General features: G+C 49.5%; 8 protein-coding genes across 8 annotated transcripts; 4 read left to right on the top strand and 4 right to left on the bottom strand.

The window, feature by feature from the left end:
• Positions 1-65: 65 nt before the first annotated feature.
• On the bottom strand, positions 66-1,157 carry argB (ornithine carbamoyltransferase; the record flags this gene model as incomplete). Its single annotated transcript, XM_040830115.1, has 1 exon — positions 66-1,157. One exon carries the CDS (start codon positions 1,155-1,157, stop codon positions 66-68), a length of 1,092 nt encoding a protein of 363 aa, XP_040694813.1.
• A 474-nt stretch (positions 1,158-1,631) lies between these two features.
• Positions 1,632-4,561, top strand: ASPWEDRAFT_100994 (uncharacterized protein; the record flags this gene model as incomplete). The annotated part of the gene is made up of 5 exons (XM_040827347.1): positions 1,632-2,448; positions 2,515-3,468; positions 3,530-3,847; positions 3,901-4,046; positions 4,214-4,561. 5 exons carry the CDS (start codon positions 1,632-1,634, stop codon positions 4,559-4,561), a joined length of 2,583 nt encoding a protein of 860 aa, XP_040694812.1.
• A 528-nt stretch (positions 4,562-5,089) lies between these two features.
• On the bottom strand, positions 5,090-6,126 carry ASPWEDRAFT_23245 (acetolactate synthase regulatory subunit; the record flags this gene model as incomplete). Its single annotated transcript, XM_040832454.1, has 2 exons — positions 5,090-5,267; positions 5,330-6,126. 2 exons carry the CDS (start codon positions 6,124-6,126, stop codon positions 5,090-5,092), a joined length of 975 nt encoding a protein of 324 aa, XP_040694811.1.
• A 466-nt stretch (positions 6,127-6,592) lies between these two features.
• On the top strand, positions 6,593-9,050 carry ASPWEDRAFT_246578 (KH domain-containing protein). Its single transcript, XM_040832645.1, has 9 exons — positions 6,593-6,929; positions 6,978-7,057; positions 7,121-7,276; positions 7,477-7,498; positions 7,578-7,630; positions 7,714-7,878; positions 7,931-8,139; positions 8,189-8,717; positions 8,776-9,050. The coding sequence occupies exons 1-9, from the start codon at positions 6,716-6,718 to the stop codon at positions 8,797-8,799; spliced, it is 1,452 nt and encodes a 483-aa protein (XP_040694810.1). The 5' UTR covers positions 6,593-6,715; the 3' UTR covers positions 8,800-9,050.
• Positions 9,051-9,301: 251 nt separating this feature from the next.
• ASPWEDRAFT_64430 (putative RecQ family helicase RecQ) lies at positions 9,302-11,177 on the bottom strand (the record flags this gene model as incomplete). Its single annotated transcript, XM_040838747.1, has 4 exons — positions 11,036-11,177; positions 10,857-10,975; positions 10,742-10,776; positions 9,302-10,675 (listed from the first exon to the last, which is right to left on the bottom strand). Exons 1-4 carry the CDS (start codon positions 11,113-11,115, stop codon positions 9,302-9,304), a joined length of 1,608 nt encoding a protein of 535 aa, XP_040694809.1. The 5' UTR covers positions 11,116-11,177.
• Positions 11,178-11,405: 228 nt separating this feature from the next.
• ASPWEDRAFT_34623 (pentatricopeptide repeat protein) lies at positions 11,406-14,307 on the bottom strand. Its single transcript, XM_040834049.1, has one exon. It carries the CDS (start codon positions 14,121-14,123, stop codon positions 11,565-11,567), a length of 2,559 nt encoding a protein of 852 aa, XP_040694808.1. The 5' UTR covers positions 14,124-14,307; the 3' UTR covers positions 11,406-11,564.
• A 67-nt stretch (positions 14,308-14,374) lies between these two features.
• rsm25 (mitochondrial 37S ribosomal protein mS23) lies at positions 14,375-15,801 on the top strand. The gene is made up of 2 exons (XM_040834048.1): positions 14,375-15,059; positions 15,175-15,801. The coding sequence occupies exons 1-2, from the start codon at positions 14,626-14,628 to the stop codon at positions 15,521-15,523; spliced, it is 783 nt and encodes a 260-aa protein (XP_040694807.1). The 5' UTR covers positions 14,375-14,625; the 3' UTR covers positions 15,524-15,801.
• Positions 15,802-16,641: 840 nt separating this feature from the next.
• ASPWEDRAFT_99901 (putative cell morphogenesis protein Sog2) lies at positions 16,642-19,795 on the top strand (the record flags this gene model as incomplete). Its single annotated transcript, XM_040839697.1, has 4 exons — positions 16,642-17,060; positions 17,152-17,263; positions 17,314-17,663; positions 17,722-19,795. 4 exons carry the CDS (start codon positions 16,642-16,644, stop codon positions 19,793-19,795), a joined length of 2,955 nt encoding a protein of 984 aa, XP_040694806.1.
• Positions 19,796-19,804: the final 9 nt, after the last annotated feature.

Genomic DNA, 19,804 nt, shown 5'->3' with positions numbered 1-19,804 from the left:
TACTACTTCATTCATGTCTAATGAAAAAAAAAAGCAAAAATTCTCCTTCATTATTATGCTTTTAACTATTCAATCTTTCCCTTATTAACGACAAATCCCTCTAGTGCAGAAATCGCAGCCCACAACCGGTTTTCTGCCTCGGGGAAGACCAACGACCGCTTGCTGTAGAAAACCTCGTCGCTGACCTCTTCGGGGTGTCGGGGCAAGCAGTGCATGAACTTCCATCCATCGTTGGCACCACCTCGTTTGGCGAGTTCTGGGGTGATCTGGAAGCCTTCAAAGGCCTTCATGCGCTTGATCGACTCCTCCTCCTGACCCATAGACACCCATGTATCGGTCACCAGGACATCGGCCTTCTTGACCGCTTCTTCAGGCACATTGGTCTGGAACAGCTTTCCGGGCTTGCTGACCCCCTCACCAGCTTGCTTGATAATGTCCAGCATGTGAGCGGGGATCTCGTAGCCCTTGGGCGTAGCAACGGCCACGTCGATACCCATCTTTGTAGCAGCAATGGCCATGTCGAACAGGACGTTGTTGGCATCACCAACCCAGGCAATCTTCAATCCCTCAAGGCCCAAGCTAGACAAATGATGGGCCTTGGATTCGAATGTCTCGTACATGGTCTGGAAGTCGGCGATGGCCTGCAGCGGGTGGAACGAGTCGCAGAGGGCATTGATAACCGGCACAGACGAATGCTTCGCAAGGTCGGCAACGTCGGAATGCTTAGCGACACGGGCCACCATACAAGAGACCATCGACGAGATCACCACCGAAGAGTCGTACAATGACTCATTAACCCCCAATTGAATATCGTCTTTGCCCAGGAACATCGGGTGTCCTCCCATCTGCGTCACAGCGCCTTCAGTCGATATCCTCGTCCGGGTGCTTCGCTTGTTGAACATCATGGCCACGGTTTTCCCGGACAGAGCCCCGAGCAGGTTTTGGGGGATGGACCCCGACTTGATCGCTCGCTTGTGGGAGGAGGCATTGCGCACGAGAGCAGCGAATTCGGTCGGTGTAAGGTCTGCGATGGAGAGGAGGTGACGGGGAGCGAACGGAGAGGTCAGAGGAGTCGTCTGAGAGGAATATTGTCGCCAGGAGACCTTATTCAAAGGAATGGATCGGCGAAGATTGGAGCCATAACGAGCGGCCATCATGGTGAAACGGATGCTTTGCGTAAAGCAATGGGAAAGGACCAGAGACACAATTGGCGGAGAAAGAAGTAGGGGAAAAGGAACAAACGAAGAGAGACAGCCTGAGACTTGGAAGAAAGAAGAAAAATGAGTCAGGCGAAAAATTCTGGACAATAAATAATTGAGACGGTGATCTGCTGGTGCGGGATAATAAATAACCTCGTCTTTAGGCCCCGGAGGAGATCCACTCTGGGCTTCTCCGCCTTCAGTTACGTCGATGGGAATCATCCTCTCTCTCCTCCATTCATCATCCTTTTGGTCATTAGCATCCTCCTCGTCATTGAATTCATCCTTCTATTCTCATCTTATATAGTATATACATTTAAACTCATCCATATTCCTGTTTCTCATCTGTATCGCCCCCAACTCCACTCGCTATCTCCATACTATTTATTGCAGCTCCGTTAAATACCGCCATTTCACCGCGTCCCAGCCATCATGGCTGACGAGGCCGGCAAACCTCTGCTGGACAGAGGCTCCAGAACTCCATCTCCTCATCCTCCATCCTCTACGAGGCCATCCTCTTCATCTCGCCCGGATCAGCAAGCCCGATCGTTTGAATTGTCCTCCGAATCCACGCCGCTTTTGATACGTCGTGACAATGAGTTGGCATACGGCATCTGCGAGCCAATCCCGATATCCTCGCCCACGTCTCGAGCTAGCTCCCCCGAAAGAGGCCCAAGGAAACAGAAGAATAGACTACGATTGTCAATGATCTTGCCCCTCATCATAGTTCTGGTGATTTTGGCAGTTCTTGTGTTTGCGTTTGTCGCCCCCGCAGTAGTGAAGCAATATGTCAAGGAAGCTACCGTGTTTCAACCTACGGATATTTCCATTGATTCAGCAACTGCAGATGGTCTTCGAACAAGAGTGCAGGGTGACTTGGTGCTCGATGCTGGCCGGGTGCAGAAAAGACCTGTTCGGAATATTGGTCGTTTCGCAACCTGGATTGCACGCATGGTCGAAACCGGTGAGTCGGAAGTGCAGATATACCTGCCAGAATATGGCAATGTTCTCGTTGGAATTGCTACCTTGCCCTCGATCAAGGTGAATGTCCGGAATGGCCATGAGAACCACGTCGACTTTATGGCTGATCTGTCGGCTGGTGACATCCATGGTATCCGGGGAGTGGCCCTGGACTGGCTGGAAGGGAGACTCGGCCGCCTACGAATCAAGGGCCGGACACAGTTGCATCTCAAGTCCGGTCTATTGAATCTTGGAGTACAAAGTCTGTCAGATGATGTGACATTCGAAGGTTCGTCTTGTCGATTCCCTAATTATTATTGCTAGTTTGAATCAAATTTGCTAATGAGATTTGTAGAGAGTGATTTCCCTGCTCTGCCACAAGTCAAAATCAATCATGTTGATGTGCATGAGATGGGTTCTTCTACTGGAAGGGGGATGGCAGTTGACGTCTCCCTTTCTGCTTCAATTGACTCCCCATTCACACTTCGAATTCCTGAATTGGGTTTCGATGTTCTTGTCCCAAGTTGCTCGCCGGGCGAGCCCTATATCACTGTTGCCGACGCAAAGACTCAAGAGGTCCAAATAGTTCCTGGGCAGCTGACCAACATGAATGTCAGTGGCCTAGTTCAGGGCCTGTCTGATAGGTTGACCAGAACTTGTCCGGGGCAGAAAAGCTCGCCTCTGGACTTCCTCGTCAAGAGCTATACTCACGGTCTCAAAACGACAATCTATGTTCGTGGAGCCAACGCTCCATCGCTCCACACCCCTGAGTGGATGGTCGATCTTCTCAACAGTGTTACAGTGCCATTGCCATTCACAGGACACGTCTTGGATGGTCTTGTCAAAAAGTTTACCACGTCCAATGTTCATTTTTCTCTTCCCAGTCCCCTGGCGGAGCCAGGAACGCCCGAAGCTCAGCCAAAGGTGTCTGCTTTGATGAAGGTTCTTGTTGGTATGCCGAAACAAGTGAATATTCACATGGACATTCCACATGTCCGTGCCAATGCAGATGTGTACTATAAGGGAGATAAGTTTGGCGTCCTGGAATTGCCCAAATGGCATCCCGCAAATTCGACCATGGTAAATGGTACTGATGGCTCTCCCGGAATGCTTGTGGAATTTGCCATGAAAGATGCACCGTTACGAGTTACCGACAGCCAAATTTTCACCGATGTCATCCAAAACCTCATATTCGGTGGAAAACCAGTGGAACTACACCTTGTTGCAGCCGTGGATGCAGAGATCTCTACCGGGCTGGGTCGGTTTGCCGTGCGTGAAATACCGGCGGAAGGAAACGTGAGCGTCGGCTGTGAGTATTCTTCTATTCTATCTTGAGATTATATTGAGATTATGAGCTGATCACTTGGTAGCCCCATTTGGTGGTTCAATTGACGAGCTGCTTCCCCGAGTAGAGACCATGGATATAGAGTCCACAACTGAATCCTCTGCGCTTATGAATACTAGGATAAACTTTACAAATCCAACACGGTATTCTGCGACGGTCCCATTGGTTGACTTTGTTTTGGTGTACAATGCAACAAAATTGGCTCGTGTCACTGCTCGAGACGTCTCGATTGTGCCCGGTATCAATTCCGGAATCCACGTTGATCTTGCATGGAGCCCATTGGAATCAGGCGGACCAAATGGCGTGAGTGCTGGTCGAGAGCTGCTTTCGCGATACGTTTCAGGTGAGAAACGATTGCCTTCAATATTTTTTCTTGATATCTGACCACCCTCGTAGGAACCAACAGTACGGTTATTTTCAAAGCCCACCGGGGAACAATCCCTGCGCTCCCAGAGCTTGGGGAGGCATTATCCGAATTAGATTTCCCAGTTCAGATTCCCATTTTGGCCAAGAAGCGGCCGCACTTCATACAAGATGCAACGGTACTGTCTACTCTCATCGACATTTCATATCCTCAAGAACATTAGATGTTACTCTCACATCACAAGTGAGAAGCGTGTATCTCTTTTGTCAAAACATCAATCTCTATTTTCAACAAAGAGGATGATCCTCCTGACGACAAACGTGACTGACTTCTGTGTGCTGCTAGCTGCACCTGTTGTCAATGACGGCCGAATTCATCCTCTACTCCCCCTTTTCCCAAACGAACCTAGAGATCACCTCGGTTCAAGCCTCCGCATTTTATGAGAAGGAAACAAAAATCGGCAGTATCGACTACTTTACCCCCTTCTTGATACCACCGGGCTTGTCGCCGACCCCGCATTTGCCAGTTGATCTGGTTTTGAGCGGAATCGGCTACGATGCTCTGGTCAAGGCTCTCGGAGGTGATCTGGAACTGAACGTGGTGGCGGATATCGGTGTTCGGGTTGGAAAGTACAGAGAGCTCTTGCACTACAAGGGCAACGGGATCGCAGCTAAAGTCAGGGTTCTGCTTTAGCGGCTTTGCTTATTTTTGATTTTGATTCCTTTTCTTTTTCTCTTTCCTTTCTCTTTGCTTTCAGGGCTAGAATGTTTTCTTCTTGAATTAGATATATATTTTGGCAGGTCCAAGATATCGGCGTTTTGAGGGACAAATTGCATGACTTTTTGATGAATGATGGCTCAGAATGATACAATTCTTTCCGGGGAGATATTGAGAAAATTGTTTCTAAAAACCAATGCAAGCTAGGGTTGATATTTATATCCTCTAACTCGGCATTGATACGGGTTGGATGAGAAAGGGGAAAAAAAGCTATACAATACCACCTGGAAAAAGGTTGACAATAGCAAGATAGATTAACATAAAAAGCGTTATATCAAAGATCCTAACCCGGTATTCCCTAAAAAGATAATATAACAAATTTTACAATACTAATCGAATATTGCACAAACAAAAAAAAAAAAATAGGGGAAATAGAGCTCGAGAAAAAGACGCATAGAAATTGCTTTTTCAGGCGGTATAATTCATTGCGGACATTGGGGCTATTTAGCCGGGAGGAAGAGTGCTAACATCAACCACGTCGGAGGCCTCCTTCTCGACCTCCTCGTTGGGCTCGGAGAGAGGAGAACGGGGGAGAGCCATGAGACCGGTTCGGGTGGACTCGAGGATACCGAATGGTGCGATCAGCTTCATGAAGGAATCGATACGGTGAGGCTTGGCGGAACTATTGATGGGTCAGTTATTTGATAGGGAAGATTATGCGAAGGGTGTAAAGTATGGACTAACATTTCAACGATGCAGTTGTTGGTGCTGATATCCAGAACCTTACCACCAAACTGGTGAGTCAGGCGAGTGATGGCATCGAGATGCTCGTGCTTGTGTCTCAGGGCTTGGCTCTGGGGTAAGTGACGAGGGTGGAACTCGGTCTTCTTGCTTGCCTGTCCGGCCTTGTCTTGTCCATCCAGGCTTTCTCCGGGGGTGGTGATCTCGCGGTGGTGCTGCAGCAACTCCTCGAAGAACTCGGGACCCAGAATGCTGACCTTGGCCAGCAAAAGTTCACGCTGAACCAGAGCCGACTCAGTGTAGTCAAGGACAGCCCAGACGGGGACCAGGTCGTCCAATTGACGGCGGGCCTGCTCCACGACACCATCCTGACCTTGCAGCACAATGGTCATACGGGACAGGTCCTCGACCTCAGTGTTGCAGACGACCAAGCTGTCGATGTTGAAACCACGAGCAGCCAAGATTCCGGAGACACGCGAGAGCACACCAGGCTCGTTCTGCACGAGGCAGTTCAGGACATGGCGCTTCGGGGGGTTGGTAGGCACCACGGGAGTCTCGTAAAGGATGGACGTGACGGCAGTGGGAGCATCCATTTGACGCGAGGCATCGGAGACAGGCAAAGGAAGAGGCGATCGGCGATGCAATGCCTTATAGGCCAGAGCCGAAGTGGAACTGGATGAAGCTCTGCATGAGGTGAACCGGGGCAGAGAAGCGGCCACTCGGGAAGTTTTGCTCGCTGTCGAAAGGAAGGGTGCAGACGATGCTGCCGAAGACAGCATCATAGGACGTCGAAAAGCCATGATCTCCCGGGTTTGGGCCCACACGATAAGGCCTGCAAAGCGAGGGAGAAGAGGCAGAATTTCAACAGGGCTGGAGAAAGGGAGTCATGATTCGGCGAGGCGGTCATTTTCCTCTTTTATACTGGGCGGTCCGACCTCGGGGGCATTGCTGACTCATGACTTATGTCTGATTGTACCGTACCAGCCCCGTACGCCGTACGGTAACGTCGTTACACGCCAACAGTACCGCCAACCGCATGGGGACTAGCGTATCAGCAATGCATCTCCAGCTTGACGTTCGATGGAGATTCATTCATCTTCTTTGTTGTCTTCAGTATCTTTTTTTTCTCTTTCTTTGCATAGCTTTACTCGATCTTTATTCATCTTCCATATCGCCTCACTGTGAGGCAGGGCTCTTTGCTCACCGTAAACTTCCTAGTTCCTACAGAGCCTCTGTCTTCATTGTTACACTAGTGTCCGTTTGGGCTGATCGCCTGAGCTCCACCAAATCCTTCAGAAAGTCCTACACACCGATCGCCTCGGCCATTGTCTTCTCTTCTTGACTCTCTCCAAGTACAAACAGAGCTGGCCAACCCCTAATTCTTCCACCATGGCCGACGACGACCGCCGGGCCAAACGTTCCCGTTTTGACCAGACGGAGCCGGAGCCACGACGACCATCGCGTTTTGACCGTCGTTCTCGATCGCCTTCGTCGCGACAGTCGGAAGTCACTCGAACTCGCAGTCCCCTCAGTCGTGAACCGCGCAGTCCGAGCACAGATGCCGGAAAGAAGTCTGGGTCTGTAGACCCAGCAGCCGCAGCAGGTATGGCCAGAACTATATATTCCAGGTCTCTGACTGACAGGACGACAGCTGCCGCGGCCGCCAAGATCAATGCCCAGCTGCAAGCGAAGAAAGGCATTCAGCATGTCGATGTTCCTCCAATCCGTTCGGTGAGTATAAAAGATCTCTTACTAGAGCCTTTCTAGAACTGTAAAGCTGACTTCCTCTTCTAGACTTCTAGTCCCGCGCCGAAGCCCGACGAGTCCGCTGGCGATGCTGCGAAGTTGAATGCGGAGATCTATGTTGCGGATGGAGACTACATCAAAGATATCGAAATCAATGATTTGCGCAATCGTTACACACTGACAAAAGGCTCTACTCAGAAGATGGTAATTACTCCTGTTGTATCCGCTGATTCTCCAGGCACAATTGCGCAAGCTGGCAACTGCCCGGCGCCATGCCCTTTCTTTCTTCCCTTTGTCTGTTTTCTGTCTTGTGGTCGTGGCTAAAGCTTACCCAAATAATCGAAACCCATAGCATTCCACCTCCCCTCATTTGCATCTGCTGACCTCCGCTGCGTGACTTTTAGATCAAAGAAGAAACTGGCGCCGGTACGCCTTCACATTTTCCATATTCTACTATTGCTACTATTGTCAACAAGAAGGAAGCTCATAACTTTTTCTTTTCAAGATGTCACTACCCGAGGAAACTATTACCCGGATAAGAGCATGGCCAGTGCAGCGGTATGTGTTCTATTGTGACGTGGCTTTCCACGAGATATTGCATCCTGCGTGTTTGTCTAATCGGTCTTTTGTCTCTTCTATAGAACCCTCCCTTATATCTCCACGTCACGAGTACCAACAAGGATGGCCTTGAAAAAGCCGTGGCTCTCATCGACGACCTTATGCAGAAGGAACTTCCTAACCTGGTCGATGAGCGTCGATTCCGTCGTCGGGAGCCCGAGCCCGTGGAGCGCGATGAATATGGCCGTGTATGAAACTGTACCGATTTATCTTATACCAGGCTAAGCTAATTTTCTGCAGCGTAAATGGCCCGAGGAACGGATTCCTATCGACCTCGACCCCATTCCCGGTTTCAATCTACGAGCTCAAGTTGTCGGACAGGGCGGTGCCTATGTGAAACACATCCAGCAGAAGACCAGGTGCAAGGTCCAGATTAAGGGGCGTGGCTCTGGATTCATGGAACCTAGTACCGGCAGAGAAAGCGACGAGCCTATGTATCTCCATGTAGCGTGAGTAAACCGGCCATGTCTCTTATTTTGCCGTCTGACAAGAATGCAGTGGCCCCGATCCAAACGAGGTCCAGAACGCAAAAGAACTCTGCGAGGACTTGTTGGGCAATGTTCGAGAACAGTACCAGCGCTTCAAGGAAAACCCACCCCAGCACAATTATGGCGGCTACGGCCAGCGTGGTGACCGTTACAACAATAACAGAGACAACAGCTATGGTGGTGGTTATGGTGGATATTCCAATCACAACCAGGGCCACCATCATCAGCAGTCGACCCCGGCGTCGGCAAGCCCGTCCGGACAGACGCCAGGAGCTGCAGGTGCAAGTGCTAGTCCAACTGACTACAGCGCGCAGTATGCCCAGTACTACGGCTCTGACCCATACGCAGCCTATGGAGGTTACCAGAACTATGTTGCCTACTATCAATATTACCAGCAAGCCGCTGCCGCACAGCAGCAACAGCAGCAGCAATCACAAAGCCCTGCCCCCCCGCCGCCTCCTGCCAACGAAGCTCCTCCCCCTCCCCCTCCTGGATCTGGATCTCCGCCTCCGCCGCCGCCTGGTGGCAGCTACAGTGCTGTAAGAATCTTCTTCATTAATAAAAGGCAAACCGAATAAACTTGCTAATTTCATATAGGTTCCCCCGCCACCGGGACTTTGATTCTCAAATGCTTGCTGTCAACTCGACAGGTTTGGTAAAAGTTCTTTAGTGAATTGCAAAGTAAATTGCGGTATCACAGAGGAATTTCCGTCTTGATTTGATTACGCGCGAGATAGTTGCTGTCAACTCTCATTCTCCACTTGATGCCCCTTTTTGATATTTTTGAAATTTGATTGCGGGCTGACAGCCACCTGTAGAACAAATTGGAACGCCATGGCTATTCAGGTTTTTGCCTTTGTCGAGAAGAAATAACTACTGCGCAATTCGTAACTGACAGAAGAGTAACCCTGTGTGGATTTATGGATTGGTTAAGTTGTCTTCGTATCGTGATGCTGATGTATAGATATTGGTAATGAACATAAAACCCCCTCTGAAGATACACATTTTCGCGTGTTTGATTAGAATAGAACTGCGATGCGTATCACTAGAATCAAAGGCAACTCCAACTCCTTCAAGGACACGTGGGACAGGGTATATGAAAGTCTAACAGTGGACAGAAGCTCTAACGAAACCCGTTTGGAAACAAAAATTGCATATAAGGGAGAAAGCTCATCTCGATAAAACCATCCGGGTTACTTGGAGGAACCATTTTCGCCTTGCGTATGGCCAGAGCACTCCGGCCTTCTTTACAAAAATCGCAGGCGAAATCGCATGGGGATGATGACTCCGGCGCATCTCCTTCGTTGCGTGGGACCTGGGAGCCCATCTGTTCCAGTTCGAAGTCACCGAAGAATTCCTTGATGATCTCATGTCTGCACCGGGTCGTGGATTCACAATATCGGACCACGTTCCGGAAGCTCTCTAGTCGGGCTTTGTGGCTTTGGAGATTTGCTCGGTGGTCAGCGTTCCCCGGTTGGCCTTTGCTTACGCCGGCCCGATTTCTGGCTTTTGTGACGTCCTTTTCAAGATGGTCGAGAACCCTATCGCGTTCTTGGGTGTTGTAGTAAACGAGTGATGCGGCGGCGCGGCCATCGCGGCCTGCGCGACCAGATTCTTGCACGAAACCTTCGAAACTTCGAGAGGGGGTCCAATGGACGACAAAACGGACGTCGGGGTTATCGATACCCATGCCAAATGCATTAGTTGCCACAATGATGGAGAATGCTGGATTTGGTTTGTCTGGGTTTTCTGAATGTGTTTGTGGGGACATCCACATTGTCTGAATACGGGTTCTGTCTTCGCTCGAAAGACCAGCATGATAAGCCACAGCGTTGACGGAATCGCTTCTCTCTGAAAGCTTGTTGGCTAGATCCACCGAGGTTGCACGATAGTTCACGTACACGATTCCTGATATGGGAGAGAGATTAGCAGCAGCCGAACCGAATCTGGCCTCCCGCCGAGTCTTGATGGAGTCCAGCCAGGAGACAAGGTCGTCCACCTGGAAGTCTTCTGGACATAATGGGTCTTCAGCATAATCTTCGAGATATCTAATCTCATAATGAATGTTAGGACGAGCAGAGGGTGTGTTGAAGATCTTCAATTGAGAAACATCTAAACCCAGTATTGCAATAATGTCTTCGCGGACTCGAGGGGTTGCAGTCGCCGTAAAGGCACTGATTGGGACTGTGGGATTTTTGAGGGTACGTTTAAACCAGGCTAATTCCTTATATGCCGTACGAAAATCATGCCCCCATTGACTTATACAATGGGCCTCGTCGATGGCAACCCGGGTCAATTCGCCCTGAGAGTGAATAATCTGAAGACTGCGTCGGAAGGTCTCTGTCAGACATAGTTCCGGAGTCACGTAAAGAAGACGAGTTCTAGGGTGACCCGAAAGCAAATCTTCCCTGATCACTTTTCTTTCTGACACCGATGTTGTAGAATTGATGGTTGCCACTGGTACTCCGATGGCTTGAAGCGCATTGACCTGATCTGTCTATTGTCCAAAGCACACAGCTTCAGTAAATGGTCATCAAAGACGTTCGATAAGGGCTGCACTCACCATCAACGCCAGGAGAGGACTCACAACAACGGTCACTATCCAAATGAATACGAAACAAAGCAAACACGTCTCAGTCATTTGGTCATCATTAGGGAATTTCTAGAGGATGACCAACCGCCATGGCTGATCACAGCAGGCAACTGGAAGCACAGACTCTTCCCAAACGATGTAGATGCCTGCAGGAACACGTCGTGACCTTCAATAGCAGCCGCAATAACCTCCCGCTGGAGAGGACTGTAGCCATTGCATTAGTGCTGGTTTTTAGACTCGGTTCGAGAGATTGCAAGTACTAACCGAAATGACGTCTTTCGGAATACACGATGCAAATAAAAGTCCAAGTCTACCTTTCGACGGTTGAAATCATCTGTTACCATTTCTGCATCTTATGAAAGAAGAAGATCTGGAGATGATGAGATACTGCTGACTTCAATTGTGCGCTTTTTTTCCAGATGGAAGAACGCGTCGTCGCGAGAGAACGGAAAGACAAGACAAACGCGATATCACGTGAGCAATATGATGCTGGGCAATCATTTTAAGCCATCATCGAGATGGCCTGAGGCAATTTTCTGAATTGAAATTGCAGGTGCGTTTAATTGTAGTAGATGAACAGGAACTCCAGCGTCTTAACTTTCTATCCAAACTGAACAGTTTCACTTACCTACCTTATCGGGGATGATATACAGAATAGGGACGTGCTAGAGTATAGTATCTTGACAATCGAGGTACAATTACAATGTAAATAATAATGACAGTCGATGCCCACCGCAGGGTATATATATACAGGTCTATAATGTACACACACCAAAGATTATCCCCACTCGTCTCAGCGATATCCCCTGGATCTATTCATTTGTTTCTCCAGTTCCTCCTTGATGGCGAGGACATCCAATGCCTTGCGCTTCCATGGCTGCCAGATACGCTCAATTTGCAACCAAACTTCCATGACCTCTTTGGGCCCGCAGCAAGCGCCAAATGCACGGAGAATGATGATAATCATCCGACGACCGAGAAAAACGCCGTTTTCGATTTGGCGCTCCATTTCCTCCAGCTCGTCCTGCGGGGTCTGTTGGTTTCGCAATCTGTCGTTGAACAGCTCGTCCACGTCAATGTCATCATGAGACTCTACCATCTCCCCATTTGTGCTGCATTCGGCTTCTTCACTGTTGGTTTCTCCCTTCTTTTCTATATGCTCGTCCTGATCTTTGTCCGCCTCATCCTTTGCAGCAGGCTTGCCTAAGGGTAATGGTGTATAGAGCCCACTTGGCATATCACTCGGAAGTGCCGGTTTTCCCACACGCGATGCGGTACCACTTATAAGCGGATTTTCCCAAACAAGTGGTTCTCGTCGCAATGAAAACCGGTCGCTTGGTCTATTCCGAGATTCATGGTATAGTCTGTTCCTAGACTCGTAGAGAGCACGGAGATATGTTTTCCATGCTTCTCGAAGCCTGTCAGCGGACCAATACTTTTTTCTCCCGCCGTGGTAAGCGAAGCCTTCAAAAAGTAGCAGATATATCATGCCGCGAGGGGGAATCGCAAAGGCGTTTTCCATGTCTCCGAGCACTGACATGAAACCGTTCAGATTTCCGGATTGATGAGCGTGGAAGGAGAGAAGGATATGGAACGTCCGTGTATCAGGGGTCATTGGCAAAGCATCTTGAATGGTGCGATGGTGTTCCGGGAGCTTGTCCTTCAGAGCAGCCGAAATCTTCAGAACCTTGCCCAACTTTTTGTTTCTTTTGCGGTAAATGTTAAATTCCGACGAGAGCATTGGTAAATGTTCCGCCACCTGTTCGCCATAGAAGTCTATCTCTTTCTGCACAGTGGCTTGGGCTTGCAACATGCGATGATAGAGTTGATCCGCAGTCTTAACTTCTCCAGCTCGAATAAGAGACACTAAAAGGCAGTTTAAAACTACCGTGTCCACAATTTCCCCTGAAGACACAAATTCATCGTAGGTCTGGCGAACACCATCTGCATCATGCCGCATTCCGTGGTAGTACATCTTGGAGACTTTGCCCTCGCGATTGAATTCGATACCGCGCTTCGTCATCTCATCGATCAGACGATCAGCAACCGTGAATTGACTGGCTTTTATGGCGATGTCGAATAGAATAGTGAAAACCACGTCATCGGACTTGACTCCAGCCACGTGCTCCATCTGCTGCCAGATACCAATGGCCCTAACCAGGTCTCTCTTGAACACTTTTCCTGATGCGCGACCGGCAAGGTGAATAGCAGAGCTCCACAGGGAACGAGACATGGGCAGCTTGGCCGCAATCATGTCTTCCACCAAAGCAAGATAGCGACGAGCATCGACCCAGCGCCGGTTTGGAGGGGTAGCGAATCGACGCAGGAGGGCGCCACGTGAGCGTTTTGATAGATGCGATACTCCCGGGCAAGGGAGTTCTCTGTAAAGTCGAAAAATATATTGATTTGATTTCTTTTCATCCCACAACGCCTCAAGAAATCTTTCCACCGATAGGACATCAACAGCATCAATGGAATTTGCTGTTGCATCCCGCACTTGCTTCGGCCTAGAAACTGAAGACCCGATCCCCATATCTTGTGCCACCGCTTCAGCCGCCTCTTTCCAATTCAATTTACTACCAAGTGTAGAGCGATATAATTGTGATGTTGATGCGTATTTTTCCGCGGTGGGACTAATCTTCCCGTGATACCGGTATGTGCGTGTTTTGGGGGCAGAATTCGATCGGTCGTCAGAAGCAGTACCTTGGGAAATGACACTGCTCGCAGTGTCATTCCGATCAGGTAGAAGAATAGAGTTATCCGTCATTGACTCATTATTGGGTAACGCTGTTGATAATTGAAACGGTGATGGTGTGTCCAAGTATTTTGTCGTATCCGATTCCGCGTCTTCGCCATGACTTTCTAGCGAAGGCTCACCCCAAGGTCTCCCCCTTGTATTGTCTTCATCGTCGTCTTCTTCCACGCGTGCTATAGCGCCACTGTTGAACATACGCTGTGCCCTCGAATTTTGCATCCCCAGACTCTCTGTCGTAGAACCCAGATACTCCAGACATCTTTTCGACGACAGCTGCCTGCTATTACCCACGTTCCTCCTTCGCCATCGTGCCATGTGTTCTCGAGAAGCATTCATGGACATTGTAGACAGCCCCCTGCCACGAGGTGAGTGCTCGCGACAAAAGCTTGCCATCACCAAGGAGCCGACAAACACGTCTGCTATAGACGCAACGGCCGGGCGAGGACGTCGGGGACCGAGTCTTCTGATAGAGGCATTGTATGCGGACGAATCTGGATTAGGCATCGAACTGGATCTGGAGAGCAAGCTCGTATCCAAGCCCTGCGGGGGCTGGAATCGCAAGTTCGACGAGCTTTGGGACCTATTGGAATGAGGCATGAGACGACAGACATCGTGGCATTTGGTCAGCCATGCATGTCCCGAGAAAGTCTCGAGCAGCTTGAAGACAGGATAGAGCAAAACGCTCTCCAGATGCCAAACAAGCCGAGCAAAGTGGGGAAAGACGAGAAAAGGAAACAAAAAAGTAACTGCGGAAGGTGGGCGTGACAACGGTGGATGGTGTTGAAAGCTTTCCTCCCCCGTCAAATTATTATTTGGATGTCTCTCTCTGGCTTTGCACGGAGCGGAGCCGGGGTCGGGCCAATCGGAGGCGCGCATTGCCAATCCAGTTCTTTTTCACTACCCGCGCTCTCAACCACCAGGAAACCTGCGGTCCGAACAACGAGGGATTGCTCGCTCAACCAATTCATCTCCTGCCGGTCAAGTTGGTCTACTTGGGATTGAATAATCGAGGCCGTGAATCTCACGCTACGAAACTTTTTAATACCGATTCCCCGACCGCAGCGGCTGTGGACCTTGCGCTCCTCTCCTTTGTTCCGCCATGGGCAAATACAATCTCACAGCCCTCCGGGTTCGACAGACTGCTCTTAACCAAGCAGCAACCGGAAAGTTCAAAGTTCTGCCAACATGGGTTAAGGCATTAGGCGATATCCCTCCTTCCCAGGTTCTTGTGCGGAACCAGCCCCAGCAACACCAGCTCGTCCGACAACGCGTGAAGACAATTCCCGGATCCTCAAAGACGCAGGCCGTCTTTGAAGCACAAGAGAAGCGGACGAAACCGAAGAAGACAAGCCGCTTATTTCAGCCCGTGGAGATTAAATTCGAGGAGGACCAGCTGCGAAAGGAATTTTTCCGCGATCATCCTTGGGAGCTTGCCAGACCTCGCGTTCTTATCGAAAGTTCTGGCAAAGACTTTGAGAGTCATGACTGGAGTCGGGGAATTCAGCAACCAGGAAAGAGGTTGGATGGTGAGAGGTGTGTATTGATTCTTTCCATTGATGGCTACAATGCGCCTTTTTTTAAGCAATTGATAGACCTGTACGCGGTGTGGGGTATACATATACTGATATCTTTCTTTTCCACCTTCCAGTGTCGTTCAGAGACAGCTCTGGCTCCTGAATAATGTACCTGATATGACAAAGAGTGCTGCTTATGATATCGCGCGCCGGGAATTCTACAAACTCCGTCTGCAGGAGGACATTGAACGACGAGTTGCTGCGGAAGAGGCGGAAGCGACCGGTGCAACATTTGGACCTACACTTCTCGATGTCGGTATGCAGCTCGAGAACCAGGAATACGAGCGCTGGAAGGAATGGGCCAAGATGGAGGCTCAGGTACAGGAGCAGAAAGCAGCCGCATTCACCGGTGCTCCGGAGGTCGCAACCCCCAGTGAAGAAAGCGTTGAGGAGGCCACTACCGAGGAACGGGCCACGCAGTAAACCTAGAGATGATAATTTTGGAGGATTTGCTTATTGATTGATCCCTTTGTTGTCGGGGACATTTACTTATACCCGACAGACTTGATGGCCATGTATACTACTGAGGACTGTTTCATATTGTGTCTATTCTCTTTTCTTATTCTTCTGTTCTTCATGGAAGTTTCTCTTTGCTACCAGACATGAGATCTTAGACTGTATAAAAAGATCAATTCACACCTGAATTGGATGTGCGTTTCACAATAGACTAATACTACATTAAATAGGCAGTCAATTCTGACGATGATAAAATGATGCCATAGTCTCTTTTTTTTCCTTTTCTTTTCCTCCCTATTTTTATCCCTGCTCTAGTGTCTGGATTTCACAGTCGTTGGCCAATCAACGGCCTCAGCGCCAGGGCCGTTTTGTTGCTTTACTTATCGCGCCTAACATCCATTCACCTCCATTATCGACTTTCCCCCAAAAAAGACACCATCCTGACTGACAGCCGGCCTGCTTTCTCATCCTCCACCAAACAATATCATGTTAATTATGAACTAATTGATTTTCTGCTTTTCTTCTTTGTGTCTTTTTCTGCGATCCAAGGTCTATCGATCTGCTGGTGGCATTTGGTCTGGCAGCTGCACCACCTCCGCGATCGCTACACCCTCTACCAGACTCCCTAGAGATGTTAGCATCTTGAGCATCGTTTTCGATTGACTCTAGTGCTCTGATGCTCTGATCTGATTACCCTCCTTGATATCACTAGTCATTTCGATTCCAGAGTCATCAGTGCTGTGTCGACCTCTCCTCCGCCCGAAGTCAACCGAGTCCCCCTCTTCTTGAAAATCAACAAACTCCCCGGTTTTTGTGTCGCGCTTCAACCGGACAATCGGATATTTCCACCCGTATATTAGCCTACTCGGATGAAGGGTTTATACTCGATTGAAAACGATTGAACACGTCGATAAGTCGCTGTTGTAGCGTGCTTTGATCATGCTCCAATCGGTCCTGGTACACACCTCGCAGATTCTCTGGTCATCTGATTGAACTCTAGAAATCCGGAGCTTTAATAGGATCAAACCAACACTTCCACCCGAAATTCGACGAAATAGCCTTCCGTTTGTGAATTACCTTTGACCATGTTGTCCACAATGGTTCGCCCGGAGGATACCATCCGAGTACCTCGTCCATACCGTGGAGATACCGATGACGATGATGGAAGTAGGGGAACGCCAGAGCCAATATTTCCTCCTCTTCCGCTGAATGATGACGGACCGCCTAGAAATGAAGACGAATCTATAAAAAGTAATGGGTCTACAGTCGATAGTTCTGGTAGCAGCAAGCATCATTCAGGGCCGAGATTGCTTTTGCCCGAGGAGATAATCGAACTTGTTCGCCGTGCAGTTGAAAACGGAATACAAGAGACCAAACGCTCTTTGGCAGGAAGCGAGGCTGTTGGTGATGTTGTCAAACCGAAGCTGACTATTAATATTGGCCACTCCAACCTGGGCCATATTCCCGAGGCGGTGGTCGATATCATCAAAGACGAAGTTGAAAGGTATGCTAACCCGTTGCCTTTTGCTGACAGCAGTTCTGCCAGAGTAATGCGCAGGGCTTCGATATATTTGGATTAAGCTAACTCTATCCAGACTCTCTTTGTCGACTAACCACATCTTTCACATCCCCCATAGATTTGCGGAATGCTCTCACCTGCGGTACCTTAACATCAGAGAAAATGTTTTCCGTGAATTTCCAAAAGGAGTATGTGAAGAATTTCAGTCCTAACCGTCAGAGCGCTAATTTGACATTAGATCTACAAATTACCACACCTCGAAATATTGGATCTCAGCGGAAACAAGATTAAACATTTACCGGAAGACATAAAGAAATTAACTTCACTGCGTGTCTTGTCGGTGATGCAAAATCGCCTAGGAGAACTACCGCTTGGACTCTCTGATATGAACAAGTTGCAGATTCTGAAGGTCGCTGGGAATCCTTTGCGGTACCCCCTGCGACGGGTCTTAGAAATTTCAGAAACGGAAATTGCTCCATCCTTCATGTCCGACAATGAGAAAGAAGTTGCGGTCACTGCCGAATTGAAGAAATTCTTGAAGACCCGCCAGCCTGCCGCTCTTGAGATGGAAAGTAGCAGTGAGGCGAGGTATGGGACCTCCTTCCTCGACTATAAAACGAAGTGAACTAACTCGATCGTGTTTTAGTGAGGGTGTGTTGGATACGCCCAAGCCAGTTAAGCGTGGATTAAGCAGTCGTTTCCCCGTGATTCCAAGCACTGGCGAAGGCGCCTCCGGTTCCAGGTCACCGTCGCTGTCGCGCCCCCCGCCTATCCCGATAAAATCCCATTACCGCATTGCCTCTGGGCAGAGTACCAGCTTTCAAAACAACATCATCCAGCGACCTGGTGTGACCCCTCTTCCAGGGGTGAATGAACGCAATCGGAGCAATAGTGAGGGCATAATCCAAGCCTCCCTCGCCGCGCGCAGTAAGCGCATGGGCGTCATCCGGAAGAACACTGATTTAGGTACTCTGGACGAAACACGGCCATACCGAAACAGTCATTTGCGGGGACTTAGTCACGGTTCCCTCCTAAGAACAAGACCATCCGGCGCCGCGAATTCTCATAGCCCAAGTAGCCCAAGGGATCGCAGGCGCTTGAAAGATGGATTCGTCAACCGGATGTCAAGCCTACCAGAGCACAAGGGCGAGAAAGAAGCGGGGGAGCCCATAATTGACTGTGCTAGGGGCATACTATTCGCTCTTGTTCAAGTCCAGTCCCATGTGACTGCTTTGATAAATGTGATCAGAAGTGACGATTCTCGGGGGAACAATCTTGAACTTGTTTTCTACAATGCCTCCACACATGTAGAGCGACTCAACGATGCTCTGGATAAAGCGGAAAATAACCAGACTGATGACCCAGACCTGAGGAGGTTGTCCAATGATAACGTCAAGCAGGAATGTATGACGTGCATCATGGTCTACACTCATGTTGGCACGCAACTCCGCAATAGTCTTGACAAGATCGTTGCCAACGGCGACTCGCGCTACGTGCGCTCGTTGATGCTTATGATGTATGGCAGTGTGGCTGAACTAAGGAATGCCTGCACAAGCCTTGGAGCTCCGCTACAACCCCGCAAACAACTGTCCATTGGCAAGCTTCCTATTCCAGAAATAACCAAGGAACCGGCTGGCCCGGAACGGTTTGTTGGGCCAACAGTGACGCCAACAAGGGGAGATAATTCGTTACCAATGCGCCGATTCCGCAGCGACACAACGGTTCAACACCCTCAGATTACAATGAATGGTCCATTGCCAGCGTCATCAAATTATCAATCCGCAGTCAGTTCGCCTGGATTTGGCTCTACACCCTTCAGCTTTGGACAACGAAGTCGATCAAGCAGCAGATCTAATCTCATCAATACGTCGGTACCATCCTCACTTGCAACGCCTCGTTCGGGAGAGACATTTCCACCCATACCTAGCTCGGTTGTTCCTCGGATAAACCCTCTGACCGGACTAGACGAAATAGAAGAGGAACGCATCTTCGAGAAGATCTTTTACCAGCTCACAGCGGCCTACACGGCTGCTCTCCAAGCGCTACCTCTGGCCCGTCGTCAGTTTATGCGATGTCTCGAGGTAGCAGAACAGGCACGAGGATCTGAAGGCATTCAGATGCTTTGGAATAATCTCATCCGCCGTTGTCGTGTATGCTTGGAAGTATCGGAGGCACTTGGTCTCCGCCTATCCAACATGAAGGTCAAGGAGCCAGGAGGGGGAATGCGGAACCATCGAGAGTTCTGGCAACTCTGCAAAGGCTTCATGCAGTCCTTTGTTGATCTAGTGACCGATATGCGAGAGGTCAAAAGCATGCAACTTCTCCCTCCCGATATTGTCATCATTCTTCGTCCAGTTCAGAGGGCAAGTAGAGAGGCCGGTCGATTGATCGAAACGTCGCCCTGGTCGTATCTTGCAGACATGGCGTCGGCGAATGCGCCACCAAACATTTACGGTCCACCTCTGCAGGCACCACATTCGCAGAATCCGTCGTCTATGTCCACACCGAATGGATTTCAAATCCACTCAAGTCTGTCCCCCCAGACTATGGCGATCCCCGCAACTCCCCTAAGTGCTGCTCTCGGCCCTGCTGCACAAGCAACCATACCAACCACACCGGCAAGTGCGTACAGTGACAAATTTTTTGAGGGAGATGTCTTCCAAAGAGCTGACTCATTACTTTCAATGCCAAATCAAACGCCATTTTTCACACGCCGGTGACGTGGCACG

The sequence above is a fragment of the Aspergillus wentii genome (genome assembly GCF_001890725.1).
Source record: "Aspergillus wentii DTO 134E9 unplaced genomic scaffold ASPWEscaffold_1, whole genome shotgun sequence".
In the NCBI taxonomy this organism is placed as follows: domain Eukaryota; kingdom Fungi; phylum Ascomycota; class Eurotiomycetes; order Eurotiales; family Aspergillaceae; genus Aspergillus; species Aspergillus wentii.
The sequence above is the reverse complement of the archived record's forward strand: the minus strand, read 5'-3'. Positions and strand labels throughout refer to the sequence as shown.